Source organism: Lepisma saccharinum, chromosome 11 (assembly GCF_977018435.1).
Source record: "Lepisma saccharinum chromosome 11, izLepSacc3.1, whole genome shotgun sequence".
In the NCBI taxonomy this organism is placed as follows: Eukaryota; Metazoa; Arthropoda; class Insecta; order Zygentoma; family Lepismatidae; genus Lepisma; species Lepisma saccharinum.
Window position 1 is genome coordinate 40,252,582 of NC_139239.1, and position 27,073 is coordinate 40,279,654.

Here is a 27,073-nt window from a genome sequence, read left to right on the forward strand (position 1 = left end):
GCATATTTCTTAACATGTATTTGGTATCAATGAACTAATCAGATTGTTTTAAAAATTGTTTACTCCACAAGCAATGTGCACATGTACACTTTAATAATGAAGAGTCATTTACATATTTTTCTTTCCCATTTTTTATTAGATTATCCGAAGACATTTTCCTGAACGACAGTCAACTTAAATTTTCACATGACAACTAATGATACTGGACAGTAACTACACACCAGCATCAATGAGTAATAATTTCTATCACATCAATACAGTGTACAATCACAACAGATTCAATACCAGCTTTTTAAACTTGTCATTATTACAGAGAATATTTTAAAATTCAAGATAAGCCTGTCATTCAGTATGTTCAAAATACCTGCCAACTACAACTAATGAGAAATTATCTCACTCTGCATAAAAAGATGAGCACAATATATCACATTACTTATGACACAAGCAACTATCGTTGAGACTACATCAAATTGCCAAATAAAATCAATGCAATATTTGTGCTATTTTCGTAGTGCATCTTGACAAATTGCACTTACACTACGTGAAAAAGGAAGACAATGTTGTGTTTTAATATCTTGTGGCAAAGGTACATATGGGCCAACTGACTTACCATTTTTATGAACTGATTACACTATATTTATATCAATAGCCAAAATTAATGAAACATATTCTAATGCATTATATATTTTCAGTGCTACTATATTGTTAGTGAAATATTTCAACAATGTTTTGGAATTCCAAAAAGCATGTTCTCTATATATGCTACTATTACCATGAATAATTCATTTGTTTTAAAAGAACATAGATTGTTACCACCATAGATAATTATGCTAGATGTTACATCAGTGTTCACTTTTACAAATTAAAACTAACAATGAGAATTGAAATTATTGAATGAACCTACATTGAGCAGGTCATTGTGTCTTTTTTTTTTTATATAAGTTTATGAATATAATAGAGCGAGTCTTCTTTTAACACAATCGACACCATCTTGCTACATGATTTTAATGTAAGTTTAATGGAGTAATGTTTCCGCACAATGAACAATTAATACCTTTTCTAAAATCACAATTTGTTGTCAGAAGTAATTAAAACAAAATTGTCTCGAAAACACAATGCAAAAAAGTGTAAAAATGCAATTCATGTAATCAACATTTTCTTTAATTTAAATTGCATAAAAACAGGGTTTGTACAGAAAAAAATGAAGTAATAAATGTGGTTGTATAAATCTTTACATCAGTATTATAATGGAATGCTTGTATGCAATATAACTCAAGTGTCTAAATCATCATAGGAATCTGATGTGCAGTTTTCACCTTTCATTCTGTAGTTAGTGGGGGAAAAAAAAGTAAACAAACATCTTTTTCTTTGAGGATATGAGCATGGCTTCACAACCAGACAAAATTTGAACCAATGACCTGGTTTTGTAATACTTTAACTTTGCAATCCACATTTCTGGTAGCCAAACTTAAAGAGTATTCCAAATCTTCTGGCAGAGTTTATTCATGGAAAAATGCTATTTTATTGAACATTAAAAAAAAAGTTCATATAGGTTCAATAACATAAACGATATCATTATAACCTATTTTCACAGATACTTCCTTCTTATCTTAATAAAGAAATAAATAAATGGTCTTTCCACAAGATAAACAAATAAGTTACGAGAACAAATAAGGTTATATAAAAGTTGAATAAGTAAAATAAGGTTGGTATAAAAATTACCATTTGGGACATGAAAAGCCTATTATTTTCAATTTATTGGGATTGGAAAAAATATGGTATGTGGGCAGTATGTTTCGGATTAAAACATTGACCCTTGGTGGTTTTGCATGAATTTATGAAACAGCATATAATTACACAAAAGAACCACATAAATACATCAACAGTAACCCATATACCTATAACTTATTTCATGGCTTTTCAATCTAAATTTAAATTTAAGCATTTTCTTTCTTTTTCATTCACTGATTAAGCAGTCATTATAAGATAAAATACTTGTTTAGCTCCAAGAACTGTACACTTTTATTACATAATAGCCGACAATTAATTTCACAGCTACTTCAAGGCCACTGCAAGACCAGTACCAGTACTGTGGTTACACTGCTGCATTGGCAATACAGGAGTATAATGGCTTTTACAATAGGTTATGGCATGGTTGGAGGAGCATGGGAGAACGAAACATGCATTCATATCCCTGCTGCATGCAGTGTCATCATGGGAAAATCATGTGTTAGTTCTGAAATTTTGAATGTGAATTTCACCTTTGACCAAAAATAAATTATCACGTGCTGATATAAATTCAAATTTCATATGCACTTAGGCATGAATTAAGTCTCGCAATATCTGAAATTTGCAACATACCTGTTCAACAGCATTTTGCAAATTTCTCTCAACTGCTCTCAAAATTTATCATGAAAAAATTGCTCTTATTTAAGGGCAAAACTTACATCAAACAATTACATTACTGCACTAAAAACTACTGATTGGTTAAATGGTTTGATAATGATTATTTTGTGCAGTTTAAACAGTATGAAGAAAACAGTAAAATGTAGTCCCAGAAGTGTAATGTTAGTGTGTATATATAATTTCAAATATTTATACTATGTATATTATGTCTGTCAACAATAGTACAACATTTGCACTAAACCAATCCTTTTGAAATGCAATATGTAAGTGACATGGCATCAAAGGCTTATTGAACTATGGTGTGAATATTATTTTGATAAACTAATAATGACCTAGATACTTTGGTTGGTTATATTTCAATTTCAGCACCTTAAAAGAACATGGCACTAAAGCACAAACAAACCTTATGCAGCTACCAAAATTTGAAAGTCAACACTTTAATACTGTTTATGTACTCTGTTAACATCTTTTAAAGAAATGACTTGGGGTAGCTTACTTGCATATTTCTTTTTTCTCTTGGTTGAAAATTCACAAACCAGCATCAATGAGTAATAATTTCTATCGCATCAATACAGTGTACAGGCACAACAGATTCAATAGGTACCAGCTGGTTACAAAAATTTTCTGTATACTGAAAATAAACTCTTGATGTGGTAAAAAAAGGTATTCAATTGCTCTTAAGTGAAATTCTTAAATTACATATATATTTAACAACTTGTGATTTTTTCTGTAAACTGTATAATATGCAAGACTATTTGAAAATTAATACACACATGCACACACACACACATATATATAGACATTTCAATTCTTTTTAGCTAACTGAAAACTCCAACATTAGTGTTCAATACAACGGGCTAAGACAAGCTTTGGAAGCAAATAGCATGTTCACTTTCTTTCACAATCTGCTGAGTAATATCACAAATGTCATCACATATACAGCTAAATTCACAACCTGTACATTAGTAAGAGGTTATTTGTTTCATAGAAATATAATTAGGCAAAATGGTATAATGTAGTTTGTTTTAGTTGGCAGGTATATTATGAACAGTTTTATGTGAAATGCATGGTAAAAGTAACTTTGTAGTTATTGCAAGGCTGCTTTTTCAGCTCTTTTATCTTGATTAGAACAGACATATGTATATGTTCCAAGCTGTACATCAGAAGTCACATGTTTGATACGCAATGATACAAGACTTTCTACTTGTAATGCATATATATACAATTTGTACATCGAGTCGTCATAAAACAGAAAAGAACAGAGGAAGGGCAACAAAGGAAACTGCATTTCATAAAGAATGCACAAAGCAAAATTGGCACCAACATTTCATTTTTGACTGGTTTATAAAAAAACACACAGCACAGATTCTCTCTTCTATGAGATCACACTAGTTTCATCCACTAACCACCAAATTATCTATGTACACACATACTTAAAACACACATACACACGCACAATGCATTTTTTCGCACAGAAATTCACAACTATACAACGAAAAACCTCATCATTAGTATCAGCATACAACTAAGCGTCCTTTGCAATGATTTTCGGGATGAACCACCTGTTACTTGTTCGTCTACCTGTCCTACTTCCGGCAACAAGTCTGTACGGTTAGGTAATTTCGAAGCTGATTCTGGATCAAGTTCAAGCATGTCAGCTTGTGCTGATCTCGCAGCCTCACTGAAACTGGGATCACCCGTAGTCATGAGGTCGAAGAAACACCAGTCTAAATAATTGTCAGTAACATTCCAAGATCGACACTTGGTAAGTGCTGATTCCCATGGGATCACACTTTCACTAATTTTATTTGAATTGAGCTGCTCCTTTGTCGGACATCCAAGCACGCAAAGCTGTAACTCATCCCGCTGCTCAGATTGTTCCACCAGTTCGACTGGCATTCTCATGGCAAATGCCAAATAACCACCCACTCTTCGAATGACTATAACAGTATCTATGTACCTCACTCTGATTTCCACTCTTGCCCCTTGCTCCTGCACAACCAGCTTCACACTTTGCTCTGGTCCTGAGCTCTGAGTTCCATCGATGAAGGCTGGCGGAAGGTAGTCACTCTGAGCTTCATATGTCTTCTCAGAGGTGCATTTTGTGCTGCCACCTTTCACAATCACAGTCACCTGAAAAAATATAAATTTTATAAATTAATACTTTGTACGTGCATATACAGCAACCACAACATTACAGTAGTAAAAAATTGGAATTATTTTCACTGCATATTGAAAAAGGAAACATTTCAAATGATTTGTAATTAATGCATGTTATTTATCAGATTGATATACACACAGTTGTACCAAAGTTACAATAATGCATAATAGTAACTGTATTTGATAAAATAGCAGAGTGAGAATGCTATATTTTAATTCCTTTTTAACTACCATTTAATTGAAGTATTCATGAACTCATCTGCGTAAACAAATAAAGTAGGTAAAGTGCAGTAGAAAACAAGTATATTATTTATTTATATATTTAAAGACATGACACTATAGACAAATGCCCATTTACAGTATCTTGTATTATCACATTGTTTGTTGCACAGAATATGCAATCAATAGAATCGATAAGGTACAATAATATGATGTGTTAAAGTAATATAAAAATTAATATGAAAAAGGAATAAAAAGTAACAACCTGACAAGTGAGGTTAAATCTTACTTAGGATATGATGATAATAGGTACAGAGGAAAAACAACCAAAGAAAAAACACATGAGCCACGTATTACACATGAATGAATAGGTATAGAAATAATGTTAGTAACTAGCAAAAAACTGGTCCTTAGCATTAATTCTTTCACCTGAATAAACCAAGTATGTACATAGAAAATGACTGAACTGCTAAATAACGTCAAATCTTGTTTTGAAAGTAAGTTTCAATTTCCCTTTTGAACTTTCGTAAGCTTTGGAAGATGTCCACCTTATCATATGATTTTGCAACTTCGATATACAACCTACACATTTTCCGAGTGGGTGCCACATTGGCTGACTTTGTTAGAGCTCTCGGTACTTGAAACAGCCCTCTCCACGGTCTTACCTTACTATATGCTATATATAAAAAGGGATTTCTGAGAGCAGTTGAGAGGAGTCTAATGAGTTGTTTAGAAGTTTATGTAAACATAGTAACTGATGTATATTTTTTTCTGTCATATAGGGATTGTACGTGGAAAAAGATAAGTGACCATAACATTACAATTATAAATGAATTATTTAACATTACATAACATATTGTTAAACATTCAAGTAATGCACACTCAGAAAAGAGAAAAGTAAAAAGTTAAACACAATATGCTTTTGAAGATTGTTTCTCGTTCTCAGCCTCCTTATTTCAAAGCATTTTAACAATTGAAGGGTTTGGGTGGAAAACATGGTAAGTGGCATTTTGGTCATTTCTGAGTTCATTATGAAAAACGTTATTAGAAGCTACACTGTAGATAAATTGTTTTCGTGTTGTGTTTACCAATTTTACAAGGCTTCATTGAGTCCAATGCAAATTGTATGACTTGGTAATTTTACTCGAAAACTGAAGGATGGCATATTTTACTTTGAAACTCAAAAATTACCAAAATGCCACTTACCATGTTTTACAACCAAGTTTTTAAATTAGAATACCAAGACAGGCTTAAAGATTGTAACAAAATTTTTCATATTTATATTTTATATTCACTTTCCATTTATGCAATCATCATTGCATAAATCGATAAGATGGAAATTTCATGAGAAAAGGTGTATTGACAGTGATAGGTAGTGGAAATAACATGTGCCAGAAATTTTCAAGGAAAAAAGGGTTCACAAGGTTCCTTATAATATCAAATCATACCTCTCTGACGCCCTGATCAAATAATAATAATCCTTTGCGCGACAGCCCATGAAGGGCCTTGGCATACCTACCGACTGCCGGTCTCCCTCCCACACTTTCCTTCGTCACCTCTAAGCGTGGAGATCTTCAACCAGTATTGGAATAGTCGGGGGGTCAGCCCGACGTATCCCCAGCCGTTATAGTAGGTCGTCTCGACCGGATTACGCTGATCAAATAGTGATAAATATTTTGTTTCAGATTTGTTTGGCATGAGCAGTAGCATGTACAGGAACTCCTTGATTGCTAAAGCTATTACTTTCCATTTTTCTACGAAATCCAGCATTCTTTTTCATAAAGATGCCTGAAGCATAACTTGATTGAACTCAAGTTTTCAACAAACCTTCAGCTTTTGATTCAGTACATGCTACGTCTTAGGTTCGAATTCCAGCTTGGGCATGGGCATTCTTTGTGAGTGTCCCTCCATCAATTTAATCATTATCCTCATCTTCGCGATTAGCTAAATATGACAAAAAGCGAGCTAAAATAAACCAAATGAAGCAATCAATTTAATTTGGCACTCAAAACTCTGTATCTGACAAAGGGATTGTCACATATCCACAAAAGAACAGTTATAATTGCAGTTTTAATTGTTCGAGGAGTACTCCATCAGTGTGAACTAAGAACTGCGCTAGAATAAAACAATATGCTGTCGAGCAAAAGACAACTTGATCCACGTTCTGTTCTAACAAGCAACCCTATAATTAGATTCTGTACAGTACAGTACACCAAAAATCTACAGTTCTTTTGGCGAAATGGGTCGACTCCTGACTCTTCAAGCTATTTGTATGAAGGCACGCTTGCGGCCATGTTTGTATCACCTAGCTTAGAAATTTTTGGCTTCAAGTTGACCATGTAAAAGGCACAGGTTCCGGTCTGGTAAGTAGAGATCTGTGGTTTATGTAAAATTATATCCGGTGGTCGAAGCGGAAATTGCTGGCTGGGGGATGCTAACGTAAATTCTCCTAACTGGAGGGGGTTGCATTCGTCGCCCCCCACCCCTTTTTCGAGAACTGATTATAATCTTTAATCATCTTAACAACAGAATTGCCTTTAGAAAAGCAGAGACAAAAAATAGTTCGGAACTCATAACTTCCACATCGGGGATCGAAAGTAAGATCCCTATTATCGCATGTAACTAACTGCCTTCAACCATTTCGCTGTTCCGTCAAGCATTAAAATTGCAATTCTCTTCGTTCTTTAGTAGACATATGGGTTTAACTTCTCACATCTTCGCTAATATCTTTTGATAATAAAAACAAGACTTGAAACAATTCGTGTCAAATGTATCAACAAATTTATCCTGAATTGAATTAAATAGGATTTCATGAGTACTACGAGTTGGATTTACTCCCTAATAAATACTCTCTAAGGGGGGGGGGGGAATGCCTTTGTTGTGGAACCATTAAACCACGCCTTAAAATTTCATTTTTGAGGATAGGATTGTAGGTTGTGGTTGATATAAAAAATCGCCACACCCTCTCCAATGTGATAAGGACGTCTTGTGTAAAGGAGCTTCCAATGTGATTGCTTACTAATTCTATAAAACAAAGAATGATGCGCATATTACACATTCAGGATGCAAATTACGTAGCTCATGTCTAGGTTTTTTCTTCACATGAAAAGGAAAAGCTTCACGCAATCAAAAAGGCCAAAACAATGAACTGACGTTATTACGCCACAACAGAAAAGGTAAATCCTGGGTACATTTGCGGGAAAAAAAATGTGCGCACTTTTTTTTTTTAGTCACAAAAAATGCAACCAGATGCCCTATAGCACGATTTTCTTTCGACGTATATCTCTGTTTGATCAGAACACATCTATACCATTAGTACTAACTTTGGGAGCATATTTCCTAAGGAAGTTTGACGCTCAGGTGGAATGGCCTAACATTACTTCTGCTCGCATTCAAGGTTAATATGTTGAACACGAAACAAAGTGGGCGCACCACAAACACACACACATATATACACACGCACACACTCACAACCTTTTCTCTCCCTCCATCTCTCATCTGTCTTCCATGCATGCCAAAGGCTGAAAAGGAAAAAGAAAAAATACTTCTGCCAACCAGAAAGGATTTCGTGCAGCACGAAAGAATTGTATGATAGCGCAGTGAATATCACGGCATTTTATCATCCATCTTTTGCACTATGCATAAGTTGAACACCGCGCTGTTAAACCAGCACGCCGTGTACAGGGGTTGCGTTCCTGACTGCAACAGTAATCTTGGCAGCATCAGTTCTGCTTCAAAAGGTCTTTGTTTGGGGGGGGGGTACGCATAGGAGCTTGTCTTTGTGCGGAATGATAGGGATATGAAACTCTTGTTCCAAAGTTGTCCTTGAAGTCTACTGCACCTTCTCCCTACATTTCCCTGCATTGCATGTCTTACATCCTACGCTTATTAAAGTAATCTCGAAATTCTAAACCGTTTGGACAGAAAAAATGGAAGACGTTGATTAATTCTTTATTTGTACTGCATTGACGTTATAAAATAATATGAAGTCAAATTCAAATGACCATAACTTGCAACTCGGGAGTACAATTTTAATGGCGTGATTGTAAATTTTGCAGGAAAACAATCCTAAATCAAGTACTTATGAAAAAAAATTGGGGTGTCATGAAAATTGGTGGGGTTACAGAGGTGGAAAAACAGTACCAGGTACGTCAAACCGGCAATCGCTACATTCGTTCATTTTCTTTTAGACCTGCACAATGCATTTTGTAACCTTAGTACAGCTACATCTTCCTGTCAGTGCCGACGTCAAAAAATGTTCTTTGAGTGATTCCGAAAGTGAACTAAAGATGTTCAGTAGGCGTGTCACCGGATGGAGTTGTTCAAATTCTTGTTGCCCGAAAATTTATGATGAAGACTAGGTTCACATTGTTTTATAGTGGCTAGTACCACTCCTCCCAAGCTGCGTCAAGATTATCTTCCCCAGTGGTAATGGACACGTGATCCAGTTTTTTGGGAAACCCGGGTTCAATTCTCGGGATGTGCGATTACAGAATGGGGAATTTTATAAGAATATCCGTGTGGATTGGCTCTGGGGCTCACCCAGCCTCTAATAAATAGGCACCTTCGGGTAATCGTAAAGAGGAGGAGGCAGGAGCGTGGTGTTTATCATATCATCTCTACAAATGGCTGAGATATGCGAGGCCGTACTTCCACACTTCCTTCCATATGTTTTCACGGAATGTTGCAATGTGCAGGAGGTAACTTATCTATCTATGCCTGTGCAAGAGTAACTATCTGTATCTGTATGTCTACACATACATAAGCGTAACTTGGTGCCTGTTTTTTTTGGGGGGGGGGGGGCAGAATCTAAAAGTTTTCCATCCCAGTATTCAGTATAGGACTATTTTGTTAAATAGCTGTTGTATTTAAGAAATCAAATAAAATACTCTTTAGTTATTCAGGTCCCAGGAGGTTAACAAATATAAAAATACCATAACTTGTAAATTTTAATAAACCTGACATTTTGGGGAGGCACTAATTTTCGAGGGACAATACTACTGGTGCCTTCATTCATATTTCTGAGAAAAAAAAATTGCCTGAAGTAAGTCTTGAAACTGTGATGGACGAGTTTCCAAGAAAGAAGAAAGACCCCTTCTCTCTCTGTCTTCTCTTTTCTTCTTTCCGAGAGAGAGAGAGAAGAAGGGGGGCAACTTTTTCCCACTTTCTTTTTCTCCCTTTCTCTCTCTTTCCATCTCACCAGATAGAGAAAAGAAGAGAGTGTCCTCTCTCCCTCTCTCTCTCTCTCTCCTTCTTCATTGGACTTCTCTCTTTGTGGGAGGATCAAATGAAGGGAAAGAGAGAGAAAGAGGTGAAAGGGGAAGGTCATAGAAAGAAAGAAAGAGCGGCGGTTCGCCCCCCCCTTGTTCTTTTCCTTTATCGCTAACTTCCTTTTTCAGGAGAGAGAGAGGGGAGGACACCCACACCATTTTCTTCTTTCTCTCTCTCCTCCCTTTTTTCCTTTCCTCTTTATCCCCCCCTTCCCTTCTCCTTTCTTTCTTTTTCTCTTTCCTGCCGACGAATGATAAAAAGGTTCTCTCGGGAAATCGGCCTGGGTCGATAGCCCGAGAGAACCTTTTTATAAATATTTACCTTCTCACTGTAACTACACTATTACAGTCTAAATAATTATTTCAGTGTCTAAGTTTGAGGTGCTCAATAATTAATGCTCCTAATTACTGGTGCATTAGGAGATCTGATTACAATAGAACAATTTAAGTTTATATTGCATTTCGTGTTAAGGTGCCATTCCTAAACACCGCGAGAGCCAGAGAGTTATTATATACACTTTCTTATCCTGCTTTTCCAAACTTCTCTGTGTTATTGCCAAAACAAGTCCTACATGTTAGTAGTAATTTCATGGTGAGCTAATTTATAATTTCAGTTAAACAGACATTTAAACTAATTCCTATTATAAGTATTGAATTGAAAATCAGAAATTGTAAACACATCTCTTCCCCCTCTCCTTGCATGATTTCAAATATAGGAGTAGTTCTTCAAAACGAAGAAAAACTAAGTTACTACAGGTTGAAAAACAAGGGAAAACAAAGATTTCATTTATGAGCCACCCTACACGGTGAGTCGCAGGAACGGCGGTCGAACAACTCAAACATCGAAAATTACAAATGCAAAATGAAATCAACATACTGTAATGCTCGTCAGACCAGGTGTAGTTTTCTTGTCGCCACGATGAAATTCTGTGTTTTCTTTCCAAGCCGTATAATTAACAAGTTGAAATTATTCATTCAGCTGTTTACTGGAGGCAGCCAGAATTGACGCAACCTTAAAAGGAAATTGTGCTTGCCTTGTAATTTCCATGCCCACGTCCTTCCTACATAGGCTTGGCTTGACCCTCAGCAACAGGACATGTCTGGTTAGTTGTTACAGCATGTTCTGCAATAGTTTTCCGTAAGGAATGAATGAAGAGCGCAACGACATAAATAATGCTCGTCAATTTCCGCAGCCAAGTACCTGTGGAGCAAAATGATTTAGGGAAACAAGAACATTGCTTTTATCGCATTTCCATTAATAGCCTCGACACCTGGGAGGGGGGAAAAGCTGCCACCGGAAATTGTACGGCAGATCAGTGACCCAATGGTGTCCAGATAAGTGCTGAGAGAGTAACGAAATGACTGTCTTCTCCAGCAATTCCCTCTTTGTCTCTACAATTATGGTATTAAGGAGACAGTAAGATGGCTTTCATTTGAGGTGCGCGTTGCCACTTCGCTGCACACACCGTCACCCGGAGCTCGAGCCATGACAGCGCGGAGGCAAAAATGGACACGGATTTCTCAAACGCAAATTCAACCTCTTTCAATCGGCATCTGGTGTTTAAGAACTGATGATTACACGACAGCTGCTAGACCTATCTATAATGCCATCGACGAGATCTTAGCTGGCAACGTCGCTTGCCACGAGCTAAACAAGGTTCACTTCATTATAATTCGAGTCCCCTCCCTTCACACACACACAATCACACAGACTTGACCACAGCGTTGCCAGGTGCAGTTACTTTTTCACGGCTTGGCAGAGAAAGCTGGTTGCTCGTTTAACTTGTTCCTTTTTTTTCCTTCTCAGGAACAACTTTTAACACGTATGCTCACGCGGACAAATGCACACTTGTGACCTTATTTCCACTGTCTCGAGGCAATGCCTTTGCCAGAACTGGTTAATAATTGTTATTTCGTTTAATTGGGAAAAAACATAATGATTATGAAACTGCTTATGTGCTGTTATGTCTGAACAAGCTCAGGTACACATTTCGCTCCTCCCTCCACAGACAAACTGCAGTTCTCAAGGAAAATAACAAAGTGCAGTCAGGAAAAAAGGCATTCTCGCGTACGGTTAACAAGAATGAAGGCAATACAGTGACACCGCAACGGAATCGATTGCCAGCCAGAAATTTTGTTGACTGGGCTCTCACCTGATTGTGACAATGGAATAAAACCAAGTTTTTGTATTTGCTTTAAATTCGTTAATTTTGGGGCGGATATACGTAATTGTAATACTAAAGAGTATCTTCATTGAAAATCTATCATAGTCTGTGAATAAAGACAATTTCATTAAAAAAAAGTTGGAAGGTCTATACAATAAATTAGGTGGCCGATTAACGATTATTTTATTTGTCTTCCTCGGAAATTGAAGTTGTCAGTCCCACGCAACCAAATTTTTGGTGATTTGTTTAACTTATATTAGTAATTTTTATTACTGAAATGTAATTGATCTAGTATAACCTTCAGAAACAACTAGCAATTAACTCTGCTAACTCAAGATTAATTTATTATTAAAAGTTGCTATATGTAGAAAAGAACACAAATGCACATTCTTGGCGATACAGTTTAGGAGCATAGGCGGAGTTCTGGAGGAGCCAGGGGGGCCTGCCCCCCAACTTAAAAAATACTAAAAAAAATAACACGAATAAGTTCAGTTACTACATTTTTGTTATGAAGCCATACCGCAAATCTTGACGTTTGGCATGATGGTAACTGCGCCGCAATAGCGAGTAGTTCTTACAAGCGGGCACTTGTGAGAGAACATTTTCTGTTATGAGGCGAATCCACATCTGGTTGCGTTGCACAATGGGTCAAGAGAAATTGAACAATTTAATGATCTTATACTCTGAATCAGATGTTGCTAAAACAATTAACATAGACGATTTGATTGAGGTGCAGTTTGAAGAAAAAAATCGTAAAATGACTGTGTTGAGTCAACAGTTACTGTTGAAGCATCAAAAGAAGCTTTTAATTTAATTTTTCTAAAATTTCTGAAGCTTACTATTGTACCGTAACTTTTATAAAGTAATACGAGTATTGTATTAATAAAAAAATAATGAAATGCAAAATGCAATAATCGTACTGTTTTGCTTATTATAAAACTGATAACTAATATACTAATTAATATTTGTTTACTTAAGCGAGGAAACTTAACATTTTCAAATCTAAAAGGCCTAAAACTGTGTTTTTAAGTTGTTGTTTTTATTTTTTTTTAAATTCCGGGGGAAGGCCTCCGGACCCCTTATAAACTAGGTGATATTCAATAACCCTCAGGTACATCATATGCTTCTCCCAGAGTCTGGCCCCCCCCCAAAGCAGAAGCTCAAACTCCGCCCATATTTACGAGGCAATACTTCTTTGGACACGAGCCGGTCAACTACCTTTAATACAATTCAAAGTGGATAAACTGCATTTCCTAGACACTTGGGTAAGGTACCAAACCGATGGCAATGCCAAGTGTCTTTTAATATAGTATATTCCAAGCATTTGATAGTGAGATTTAACAGTACCGTATGAAAAATAAAAATTTCTGTTTCGACCATTGCATGAACCCCCCATATATTGTGAGTCACTAATTGCCATTTCATGCTCAACTCTACTGGATCAGGATTCTAAAACGTATTAACTTTGCCCATTGCACTGCTAAATTTGTCAATTCACTCCAGTCTGCAGTGTATCTCTGAAATTGAAATGGCCAACCGTACCATTGGGTTGAAACTGTGGCCGACATCATTGAAATAATAACTGATACGTCTGTCCACCATGTGACCTTCAGTTTGGAAACTATTTTAGTGTGATCTATTTCCTTCCCATTTTCTGCTACCGGACGAATGGTGTGTCCTGGGATTTGACTCAGAGGTCAGACTAACAACGACCCATGTGAAAAATGCAACATCAACAAGTTGCTACACCGACAAACAGTAAAGAAGGTCTTTTAGCGAGATAATTTGTATTTTTGTTACTTACCGTCGATTTTCTTACGTTTATGGCTAATCGCGACAATGAGGATGGTTGATGGTTAGATGAAATTGATGAAGGGTCACTCTCAATCGTAATGAGATAAACTTCGGCCTCTGCAACATTTGGTGTCCTGCCGGCAATCCAAGAAGAAGTTGTTCTTCCATTGATTGATTTGATTCATTTTTTTTCGCTTCTCTGCCACTTTTGACTAATCGCGAAGATGAGAATGAGTGATATGATTAATTTATGACGGGACACAAATAACACTATGCCCAGGCTTGGATTCGAACCCGGGTCCCAGACCAAGTTGGTGTAAACTTTCGTGAAGATGATGACGATTCGCAAGGTGCCGAAACTAATGTCTGCAGTGAGTAATGTTGGCTCCTATGAAGCAACAATAGTAACGATGGTTTCGTGTGTGGTGCGATTTATTAACTGATTCAGTAAATTATTCAGAAAATTTGTAGACGCATACATAGGCGTATAATGGACGGAAAAGGGTTATTCGATTGAATGTTAGGGCACAATGGTTTTTAATTAGTATGCAACCTTATTTTGACAATGGATAATTTCCAATTAAGATTGTACATGAATATTCGGATGTTCAACGATATTACGTATTATCTTGCAGATATTCTTTTGTTCACCATATACTTCAGCATTCGCTTTCCGGTTTTGCAGTATTCGATCCGGTTCTCCGCCCTCTGCTCGTATATCTTCTCGATTATCCTGCTCTAATCTGTAATCGACACCATCGTGTCCTTCAACATGCATCCATCCTTCTCAATACTTCTTTAAAAGAAAAAGGAAGACTCCCTTGTCCTAGTCAATGTATAATAGTTGCAAATGCCATTACATTTCTTATAGGCATGAAATTGCCAGGAGAGTATAATTCGATTCATGTCTCCCACACACACAGCACGAGTTTCTAAGAAATATATAACACTACAAATATCTCGATGGTTCTCATCACATCGGCAACAGACTCCAATGGTCAAGTTGCATACTTTGTGTGTGTGTGTGCTCCTATGGTCTTCGATGGCTCTACTAGACCTCTCTTTTTGATGTCTTGTGAAGAAGGTTTAAAAACAAAGGTGGGGGGCTATTCCTTGTAACCGCATTGTACCCACACATGATAAGATTCTGATTTTGTTTTTTGTTACTTCGCTTTTCTGACACTTTTGGCTAATCGCTAATATTAGTGATGATATGATGGACACTCGCAAAGAACCTACCAACTACGCCACAGAGGTCGGCCAAAGTGGAGACGATGTGATCAGCACCACACTCACGATGCGTCTCTTATCACTTGTCGTTAGTAGCGATAACGGGGATGAAATGGTGATTATGGATCAGTTAAATATGGTAATGATTTCAGTGGAAAGGGTAACCAGTACAGCACGACTTCACTCATTTCAGCTGGAATGATATGGCTTTTTCCACAGCAGAGCAAGAGCACCATGGATCTAATGTGGTATTTCGACAGAATAATGAATCCTAGATCCCCCAAGATAATAGGTTTTGTTTTATTCGTTTATTCACTTATTCCTCATATTTGATCGTTCAGTTTACCGTGGCAATCGGAGGTAAACTATATACAATAATAATCACCTATTCCAGCTTGGACCCCTATTTTTGCAAAACAATACGCTAATATTTAGAACATGGAAATCAGCTTAGTTCCTGTTTACGCTACTATATATTGTTTACATAAAACAATGCAAGTGTAGGTTAGAATTGATTCTCGGTGGGGTGAGGTCAGAGGCGCAACCACGAATTTTTGTCTGGGGGGGGGGGCAAGTACCAGGGTAAACGTACCAATAATAAGAAGATAATGACTAATTACATTATTGTTATTATATATAATACTGTAATATTATATTAATATATAATAATGATAATAATTACATTATTTTTATTATTATTACTAGTGGTATTAGTAGTAGTGGTATCAAAGACGTGATTCTCATAAATTACGCAAAAAGGGGGTAGAAGTCTGTGCTAAAGCATTTGTTTGGAGCAAACGATTTGAAATATTTTTTCAACGTGTTCAATTTCACATTAGCTAATAATGGAAAACAAGTACAAAATCTGTATTTTTGAATGGCAGAAAATGAATGATAAATACATTCTGAAGATGATTCTTCTTGTACATAACATGTATAACTTTCATGTGCAACATATGTCTTAAATCAAGGGGTCCCGGGTTTGATACCCGGTGGAGGCACATAGTGGTTCGGATCCCACTTTCAACTGTAGGTCCAGTCCCGATTATCCTTTCTGTGCATAAAGTGGACTTAAAACAACAAATCAATCAATCAATCAACATATGTTTTACACATACGCAACACTGAGTGACATAAAATAAGCCAATACATATGCAACATCAGGGTGGCTACAAACAAGCAGAAATGAAATTCCCTGAATTTCCAGGTCTTCCAGGACAAAATTTACATTTTTCTCTGACAATTACAAACTAAAGTAAATCGATGTTTTTGCAAACGGAAATAATAAACTCATACAGATCCAGGTATGGATTTGTTAAGTACCAATATTATCTTCTATGAAATTGACTTAATTTCTCTATTCTCTATGATTTGAATTCAAACTGCAAAATAGTGAATTTGGAAAATTATTACAATTCACAAGCTAGGGAAGAATTACAGAATTTTATCACACGCAGTAAATTTAAAATAAAATACTTGATTTGTGGTAATAGGACAATAATGAATTATGAAAAAGGGAATAGGAATAAATGATAACACATACGTTACGACCAGAAAGATCAAATACGTCAGGAAACGTTTTCAGATTTGGGTCTTTACTCTCGGGTTGGGAAGGAGATTTTCCACCTGAGTTTTTGGTTGTTTTCTCCTGGTTGCGCCAAGTCCTGGGCTGCAACAAAGCACGAGCTGCGTATTCTATGCGGCACCGGGTCGAGGAGCGCGTGAATGGACGTGAACCTTTGACTGTCCCTTTGGGTTGTTTTCCCCTGGTTGCGGCAAGTCCTAGGCTGCACCAAAGCACAACGAGTTGCGCATTCTATGCGGCACCAGCACCGGGTTACGGAGGGCGCGAAAGGACGTGAACTGCCCCTTTTGGTTGTCAAGTATAGTTGGCGGCGCAGTGATATAGATGCCTAAGAAGCGTGGGAAGCGGGCTGGCCGCAAGACACGTGAGGCCGTATTTGCGCAGCGCTGAAAGGAAGGCGGTGATATAATTCAGCCACCAGCATGGGTTCCGGATCCATTGGAATTCAAAAGGGATATTTCTAAGGAAGAGAACAAATTCAAGTTGTTTCCAATAGATATTGACTGCCAAGGGATATCTATAAGGGTATCAAAGAAATCGACCTTAAGGATCTTAGGTGTGGACCTCAACAACAATAACCAGAAGGGTGTCCTTGTAAATAGTTCAACTAGTTGTCAGCGGACGTGACAATTACAAGAAAATATATATACTATATGAAGCAGCCGTCATGTATTGATCCATATACATACATTGAGAAGAAGAGGTCTTTCCCATATTGGAAGAAGAAGCAGCCTTCCTATATTGATTATTGTATTATAAGAAGAAGTATTTCCTGTACTGGTAGAAGAAGAAGCCTTCCTGTACTGACTCTTGTATTATAAGAAGAAGTTTTTCCCATATTGGAAGAACAAGCCTTCCTATTTTGATTCCTGTATTATAAGAAGAAGCCTTCCTGTATTTTTTACATTAGAAGAGCCGGCATCAACAGAAGAAGCCTTATCTGTAGATAAGAAATAGGAGATTTTGGAAGATAGACGCCGATATACCCTCAAAGATATATATATATTATACATATATATCAGTTTTAGTTGCCCCGAGTATCTCATGTTCTACCCTGGCCTAAGCCGGACTGGTGCTACTCTTGGGACGTGGCACTCGGTATTATATGTTGATATTTTCACTGAGGTTTGGAACCCTCTGCTTGCAAGAACCATGAGTGCGGACTCATTCTTTGATGCATAAAGCTACTTCTCTCTTCTCTGTAAAGCAAACAACTTAACTCTTGCATGTAAGTGAAACAATTGAATTGTACAAAAGAAACTGTCATATTCCCTTACATTATCTATGGGATTTCTGCTTCAGTAGAGTATATCCAATTGAAGTACTGTGAAACTGACAACATGCAGTTATACCATTATTGCTGACGAAAAGGGTATGTAAATATTAGAAATTTAACGCAAGGAATTTATAGAATAGCATTGTATAGGTACCTGATTTAGCTAACCACACATTCAAACAGGAACACTAACACTCTGTTTTTAACAGCTTCTGAAAGTTCATATACGAGGGGCATCTTCAAAAAAGCTCCAATGGTGCCTATACGCAGCACTAGTGGTCGGAGAGCGACACACACATATGTAGGCAGGAAGAAGTGGCATCTAGCTGTAATCTGTTAGTTGCAATGCAGCCGTTTTGGGACAGTTCTAGGTTAAAGATTGCAGTTCTTACCGTCTTCCACCGACTGCGATGTAGCCTACGTGTAGTAATCAGATTTTTGCACGCTCAGAATTTGGCACAGAGCCACCAGCAATCGTGTGAGGTGTGCAGACCAGACGTTGTGAGTGATAGTATGGTCAGACGATGGTGCAGACAATTCACGGAAGGCCAATCGAATGTGCACAACCCCATACAGCTGAGTACACGCGAACCCTTTGCATCACTTCAGATGAGAGATCTTTGACCACTCCCTGTACAGCACTGGCCTTGCACGTACCGACTTTCATCTCTTTGTTTAACTGAAGAGGTTTCTGGCAGGACAAGGATTTGACAGCTACACTGCGGTAGATAGTTCCAGTTTTTGCTGTCAGACACATTTCTCATGGACATACAAACTTTATTGCCATGCTACGACAAATGCCAGAACAACGGTGGTGATTATGCCGAAAATTAGGTTAGGACTCACTGTTACTAATGCAATAAATTACAACTGATATTCTTGTTTTATTTATGCCTAATCAGTAGGGACCTTGATTTCTTTGTTATTTTCTTTTCAAATTGGTGAATTTTTATTTTTTACTATTCGGTGGTGTTTTTCCCAAAATTCACATTTTCATTTTAGCGCATTTTCTGGCAAATATCTGGAATTATACCTTCATGGTGTTTTTAAACTACTGTCTCAAATTGTAAGTCACATGGCCTACGCCTCTTCGTGAGAGTTTGATATCTTGAAAGTTATTTTGGGAAAGATATTTTCCATACCCTCTTTTTAATATTAAGATAAGGGTTTTAGATAAGAGAATTTTCCTCGTATATACTGAAGGGTGCATAATGACCATAAGTGGTGACGCACCCAAAAAATTTAAATCAATCAATCTCACGTGACAGATACGGATATACGCGTATTATGGTACCAAAAATTGGCATTATCTTTTTTTGGACTTGTTAGTGTTACGTTTCCCAAAATTCGCGTTGTTTTAGAACATTTTTCTCCAAATATACCGAAACTTAATACTCCATTGTGCTTTTAAACTATTATTTTAAATTGTAGGTCACATGATCTACGTATTTTCATGACAGTTTGATATGTTGGAAGAGATTTTTGAGGGAAGGTGAGAGAAGGTGTATAGAGGTGTGGAGTTAGGGTCCCACACTTTTTTTTATCACGGCTGAAGGTGGGGGTCATGTGAATAGGTGAAAAAGATCCCGGTTCTCCCCGACAGTGGATCGACCCCGGGTCTCTCGCATGGTAGTGAGACGCCCTAACGACATAGCTCCATTATTTCTCGCTCGACAAATGCCGATGGTTCGCACTTAGCTTGGTAATTTAAAACACATCTCGCGCGACAAATATTGAAGATGTGGCTCCCGTGTGACGGTAGATAAGCACTCGATCTCCTGTTAGAACCCTGCCACTTTGTTCTGGATGCAAATGGTTTTGATAGAAGTTGAAAAAATCGTGGGAAATACATGATTTAATGTGGCTGTCGGAATTATTCCATGTATAACAAGCATTACATAGTTTACTCTTGAATAAAACTTGCACGTTCTATGTACACAAAGATGGCCTAGAAAAGACAAGAAAGTTGGATTTCATGGAATTTTTCGTTGTTTTAGGACTTTTTTAAAAATAATCGCTAAAAACGCCAACAATTCGCATTTTATGCCAAATTCACATATTTTGATATTTCAAACGGGCGAAAAATGTGTCCATACATCACTGCACATTCATAAACACAACTTCGCAGCAATTAACATTTTTCACGGTTTTCGCGTTTGCCAAAAATCAATGTCCCTACTAATTGGAAATTACTTTCTGGGCACCCCTCGTATAAATCAATAGATGGAAATTTAGAAGGGATGGCAGAGAAAAGTCAATTCTTGAAGAAAGTGATTTGCTTTTATGATTGAATGATTCGAGTAAATATATTAAAATATTTACGTATTTATTATTAGTATTTTATTTCATAATATTGGACATTAACTTCACTCAGTGAGAGATTAATGACCATCTCTCGCGAATTTAAACAGACAGGACAGAGAGTGGCGTTAATTTCATTGCAATACTAGCGTTGCAGTAAATTTGAGGTTGGGAGCACTTGCCAATTTTTATAAGTTTCACCAATGCAGATTTATGTTTCACTTTTTCGTGATAGTATTCAATACATATCCCGTTTTGTTGGATTCTTCTTGATATCTAAGAATAGTGTAATTGTAAACGTATGTTAACTTGTGAGAAACCAGTAATACGTCAGGACGATGAAAGAAAACCTTCGTAAGCACTGTTACATTAAATAAGGTGAAGTAAGCCAGAAGAGTAATAAAATTCCAGCAGCATATTTGCAGTCTAAAGCTCTTCTTGTTTATGCATGCGATTTTTGTTGGATGTTGCAGTCCGAAGACATCCAACAAAAATCAATTTCATAGGGGTGCCATGCATGCAATTTCTGTCGCATGTTATAGTGAGATACTTTGTCGGGTGGCGATATTCGACAAAAATCGTATGTATCAATGGAGCCAATTTGTTTCCATGTTCCTTCAGTTTGTCTAACAAAAAAAAAATGCCTTACTACGACGTCCAACTATTGAACGACGCCACCCGCTCGCATCATCTCCATCTGTTGACAGTTCTGTCCCCTTACTACTCCCACACGGACAAGAAAAAATGGTAATTCAATGCATTTTCCACATAATATTTAGAGGCTTAACACATTTTTCTACCTCTCCGGAAATTTCTCTCTTTCTCTCCTCCTGCCATCACTGATTTCTGGCACCGTGGTTGTGTTGTGTATAAAAGAGGCCTAAAAGTTGAGGCCAAAACTTGGCAATAAGATTTCCTGTTCCCGTGCCGAGTTCCATAACGATAAAAAAATCAATCAATCAAACAAAATTCCCTGACCTTTCTTGACACTTCAAATTCCCTGACTTTTCCCGCTTTTCCAGGTCTGTCGCCACCCTGAACATGCTAACACTAAATTGTGTACGTATCCAAAGTTTACTCAATACATATATACAACACATATTATTGAAATACATTGCAGAAAACAACAACATTACGAGCGAAGCGAGCAAGAAAATTTTTAGATCCAATTTTTGCAACTGACAACAATATTGATTTAATAGGGCGCAAATAATCTCATGGGGCGCCATGGCATTCTCCCTTTTACAATTTTTTTACATTTAGAACATTCGGCGCCCATTGCAGATTTCCGCCACCCCCTTGCTACGACTCTGAACTTGACGAGACTGAGAAAAGCAGGTATTGCGAGCGAAGCGAGCAAGAAAATTTTACGAAATGTATTTTTATTTGCATAAACTTTGAAACCAAGGGGGGGGGCAATTGCTCCTCTCTGCCCCCCCCCCCTGCAGGTGCCCTTGGCCGTCAACGTTTTCCCCCTCCTACAATTGACTTCCGTCGAAGGTTGGGGGGGGGGGTGCCCCCCTGCGGTTGCGCCACTGGGTGAGGTACCAGACTGAAATTCAACCCTCCGAACTTTAACTACTCCATCCGCCACTGATTCGTACCCTTGTTCAATGCAGTTACTCGTGCATATATTTAAAAGATAGGTTATTCCTGGTGAGGAACTCAAAATTTCAGCCGACGATATATTTTTGCCACCAGCAATCCCTACTGTTTACCCCAGCACTAAATTACAAATTTGTAAATAATGTAGGTTATTCGAAGCATCATTTGGACCGGTGTAAAATTGTCCGTTGTTAGCACAGCGCGCTAGAACGACAGGGTGGCATTGATTAGAAACCCGACATGTCTTCTTCAATACCTGGTGTGGGCGCACGAAGTTGTGGACAGAGTCTGAGAGCGAAGATGGAATAAAATGTTCTATCTTTTGGGTTTGTTGCACCTTCGTCGTAAATACAACCGCGATAGGAATAAAATACGTTACTGAGTGCATCGAAGAATGCGAAATCATTGAAATGATCACAGCAAGATCTATCCCTAGAAGGCAGTTCTTGTATCCTTCCAACTTGTTCTTTTATCTCCATTTGGTGAAAGGCAGGTTTCAAGAAAGCAAAATCTTAATTCTAACCCCTTTTTCATGCGACCTTCGAAAGAAATCACTGGCTTTGTCCCGAAGGGATTGGGGGTCTGCCTTTTTTATGGCGAGCGGTCGTCGGTCCGGTCCGACTGTCGATTTGTCGAGAGGTGCTCCGGCTGCACAGAGACTTGTCGGTGGTCATTTGGAAAAATGTACAATACCAGACCAGGTGTACAGCTGTGCCATTAAGCCCCGTTGATTTCTGGTGCTGACGATATCGGTTTCGGAGACGGCACCGAATTTATTGGTGCGTGTGCAAACGCTCTAAATATATAGCTGTCGCATCGATGCGAGAGATCCCGGGTTTGATGCCCAGTGGGAGCTCCAAAATTTCGGGTTGACCCGACTTTTCTGACATCTCAAACGGATCACCCGATATATCCTGTATATCCTTCAATAATATTGCAATAAATATTTACAACTTCAAATATTTTCATTCAACTTATCGATCAACCCATATAAAAATATATTATGAACGATATATAAATGGTGAATACGTGTTCTGTAACAAGCGTAACTTGCAAGTTAGGAAAGGTTGACTGTTACCGCGAAAAACCAAATGAATGAACGTACACAAACTAGGTAAAAATGCATTGCTTGGCTGCTCTGTTCATCGAAAATGTAACCGATTTCCATGAATTTAAAGTAAGAAATTACAATGAAATAGTTCACGTGCTAATAGGAAAAAATCCACTGTCCATTACAAACTAATCTGTCATAATAACGGTTCTTTGTATTAGAACTCCTCTAATACTCAGATTCTCCAGGTAGAAATTTGTAAGGTACAAAATTTAAAATTATTTTAGATCTTAACATTCCATGGACGATAAACATTATAACATTGTCAAGATCATGTAGTAGTGTTTAACCGGTGAAAGTACATAATGGTTAAGACCCTACTTAAACTATAGGTCCAGTACCGATTGGCCTATCTGCGCATAAATAACTTGTTCCAGTATCAAAATTCGCGACTCAATTTCTTGGAAAAAAATTAGCTCAAGTCCTGTAGCAATCTTATCTCCCATACTACTGTACACGAGGCGAATATTTATGTCATTTTTACAAATTATCACCACTACAATAAATCTTAAGCTTTCTGAGAACAGTGAAATAAGAAACATTACCCTGCTAGTAGGTAGTTTACTGGTTACATAACTTTCATTAGCAGGTGTTTCTCTATCGTAAATATGTAAAAATATGTAAGTTCTGTGCTGTTTTTTTTAGGTTCGTGGCTGTAAAAATGTAACTACACGAAATTAATTTAATATTATTTTATTAAAAAGTTATCTTGAAATAATGGAATTGTAATGTGCTAAATTACACTGGAAAATTCAAAAACTGTTTTGAGTAGTGTGGCCAGATAGTTTTACCGCGAGGGAAGCACTCAAATTTGTAGTACAATGTAGAAGAACATTCTTATTGAATGAACAAAATAAAATGGTTTGCCAGGGAAAAAATTAAGGGTACATCATGTAATAATACATTATGTCTTAAAGAAATAAAAAGTCTGTTTCAGTACATACCATGCGAATGTGATACACAGTGAACCAGTAAATATATTTTGAGATATTATATTATTTTCTTACTTTTGGAGAAATCAAAGTTTGAATGTCCCACAGTTGTATGTAGCTAATTACTCAATGAAAGATCACATATGCCCAAATACCGCATTTTACGTAAAGATATGTAATAAATCTCAAAATATGTAACATGAATTTCACATAATATGGTTCCTAACATCGTGAATCGTCGGCATTTGTAATTTTGCTTGGCTACATACAAGGAAAAATATGTAATTGAATTCCGGGCCCTAGTTATAAGCTACACAGCTACAACGAATATATTCATAGACAAAAATTATGCACAGGAAATTAAATATTTATCCGAAGTTACATTATTTTCTTTACATTAGCTTCTTTCTTACAGTATGGAGAATAGTGCTTAAAATTGTAAGAAATCTTTTATTATAATGAAGTGATAGTTTCTGAAATGTGAAGTTTGGAAGGACATTAACGTTTTCAATTTATTTTTTAAGTTCAAAAATATTACGTTAATGTTCAATGTCCTCTCACACGTTGGGACATTTCATCGGCCATTTGTGACGTGGCTCATTTGTGACACCTCTGAAGCTTATTGCTCTAATAAAAATATACAGGGAGGGCTTCAGGCGGACATGAGATTCTAAATCCCTCAAGTCCACTCAGGTGGGCTTGTCTGTCACATTCGATATTACCTAGAAATAGATCATCTTTACTTTTTTGCTGATTTATTATTTCAATTCACTTGTCCTAAGTACCATATTAATACAAGCATGATTATGTAAAAAAGTTTTCATTTACTTGTCTATTTTTATTAATTTCTAATATTTTCTGGCGACTTTTTTTTATTTATCATATCAGGATATGAATTTTTGGTACTTTAGTATTATACGGACTACCTCATTTCAGACCATGTTTTTTACTTTCTTTAGGTTAGGTTAGGTTAATTTGTTCCAACAGTGTCCAACCTAACCTAAAAAACAGACGGTCTGAGATGAGGTAGTCCGTATAATACTAAAGTACCGAATTTTTAAATGCAGATTGAGAAACATTCCAACATTTATGAATATTTAGTACCAGAGAAGGAAATTTAGTAATTTTAGGCAAAGCAAAAATATCGTGCTTGCATAATAAAAAATAATTCTAAAATACATATTTAAAAGCAAATATATATTGTTATTTTCACTTGATACATGTACCAGACTCATTTACACTTCACACATTTTCATCCGAAATTAATGCATATTGACAAAATCGTGGATTGTTGCAAATTTAAAATTGCACAATTTACTGTTTAAATAAGATCACCTTATTTTTCATTTTCACGAATTGCTAAAGAGTTGAATGTAACCAGAAAAGTTAGTAATAAAGAGCTCTCGACTGTGTTCTGCCACAATCAACTTATCTGTTGATGTTTGTGAAATGTCACGATATAGCATTTCCTTCTCCCCGCTAGAACAAACAGTTTTATTTCTGTTCCAGAGAAGCTAATCCATCCATCAGATATGATTACGTTTTAAAATATATATCCTAACTTGCGTTCGAATGAGGTTGAAGGCTGCTCTTCCACACGCCTTGTAATGATTAGGATGGGAGATAACAATCTGTCCGGGAAATGTATTCCGCCAATTCAAGGGAATTATCGCCTCGTGTCCTGGCAACCTGTGCAGCCGTTCCGCCACGAACCGAGCTGGTGGATCGACAACCTTCGGAGAGGGGAGGTACAAGTTTAGTCAGCAGACCTCGGCAGACGGTGCTGAAATTTCGTTTAAAATCACAACGGTCCGACAAACCACGCGGTCGCGAGACAGGATAGTTTGGCCTTTTGCAGCCAGTATCCTGAACAAATTCTTACGTGATGTATTTTGTCCATTGGTTGTTTAAATCAATAAATTAAATAGCACTCTGTAATACTATTTTTCATTCTATAATGCTTATTTAGGAATTTTTCACTGAGAAACTAATCCACGACAGACAAGAGTCGACGTATATTTCTCGACGCTGGATGATATTCAGCGAACAACTTCCCCCACAATTAATTGCGCGAAATCACGCCCGCTGCCATGATTCCGGCAAGCGTTTCAGAGCGTGTTGTAAACATAGTTAATAAGCATTACGCTTACAGTGTTTGTGGCAGTGATTCAGGCTACAAATATAACGATTATATGCTAAATGTAGTCCTTCGCTTTGATCTTAGTCTCGTAATAATAACCAAAGTATCTAAAAATATGTTATTTGCCATAAAACAACACTGTATAAAGGGCATGTAACATCCGAAAGACATGCCGGACTAGGGAGCCTGTTTCTCATGGAAGTAATCAGGTTATCGCATAACGTAACGCGGCTAATGTCGTGAAAATGGTGATTTATAGATATGTTCCGAAGAGCAAAATTGTGTACTATCTTTTGGAAGGCAGTAACATATCATTGTCACTTTTTGTTTGTGTATTGAGACAGATATGCTGAAAAGTGTATACAAATATATGCATACTGTGAACGTATCAGCTGATTGATAAACAACATTTCAATTTTTTTTGTGAACATTATTGGAGATCGTACAGCAACCACACGCGTTGCAAAGCACATCTTTCAAATACGATTTATATTTCACCCTAGATTGGAAAAATCACGCTATCTTAGCCACCGACGAAACTGTATGCAGGTATGGCGCGTTCTCTCGCAATTAAAACAAACAATGGCGTACACAACACACACACACACACATTGAAAATTTATTTGAAAATCTCCAATTATACGATTAAAAGTAGTAAACAGAGGGTCGTTTTAATGCACGCAGCATTTGCTTTGCATTCACGCTTGCCTCGTATGATTCGCCAGGTCCATAGAATCTTGTGATTTTACATGAAATTAACACTGTAGTGATAATTTTGTAAACTTGATTATTCAATTACATTTGAAAAACTGATCATCTACCTAGGTATAAGTCGTTACGTGATCCATATGAAATGAAGACCATCATTTGTAGCCAGTG

The 27,073-nt window shown here is 37.0% G+C and overlaps 1 protein-coding gene across 1 annotated transcript in view; it reads right to left on the reverse strand.

Moving 5' to 3' along the window:
• Window positions 1-60: 60 nt before the first annotated feature.
• The window catches only part of LOC145994735 (repulsive guidance molecule B-like), a 70,322-nt gene continuing 43,309 nt past the window's right edge, over window positions 61-27,073 (reverse strand). The window contains exon 4 of the mRNA XM_083130950.1: window positions 61-4,539. Within this exon, the coding sequence (XP_082987076.1) occupies window positions 3,892-4,539 (648 nt within the window). The 3' untranslated portion in view covers window positions 61-3,891. The remainder of the gene's footprint in view (window positions 4,540-27,073) is intronic.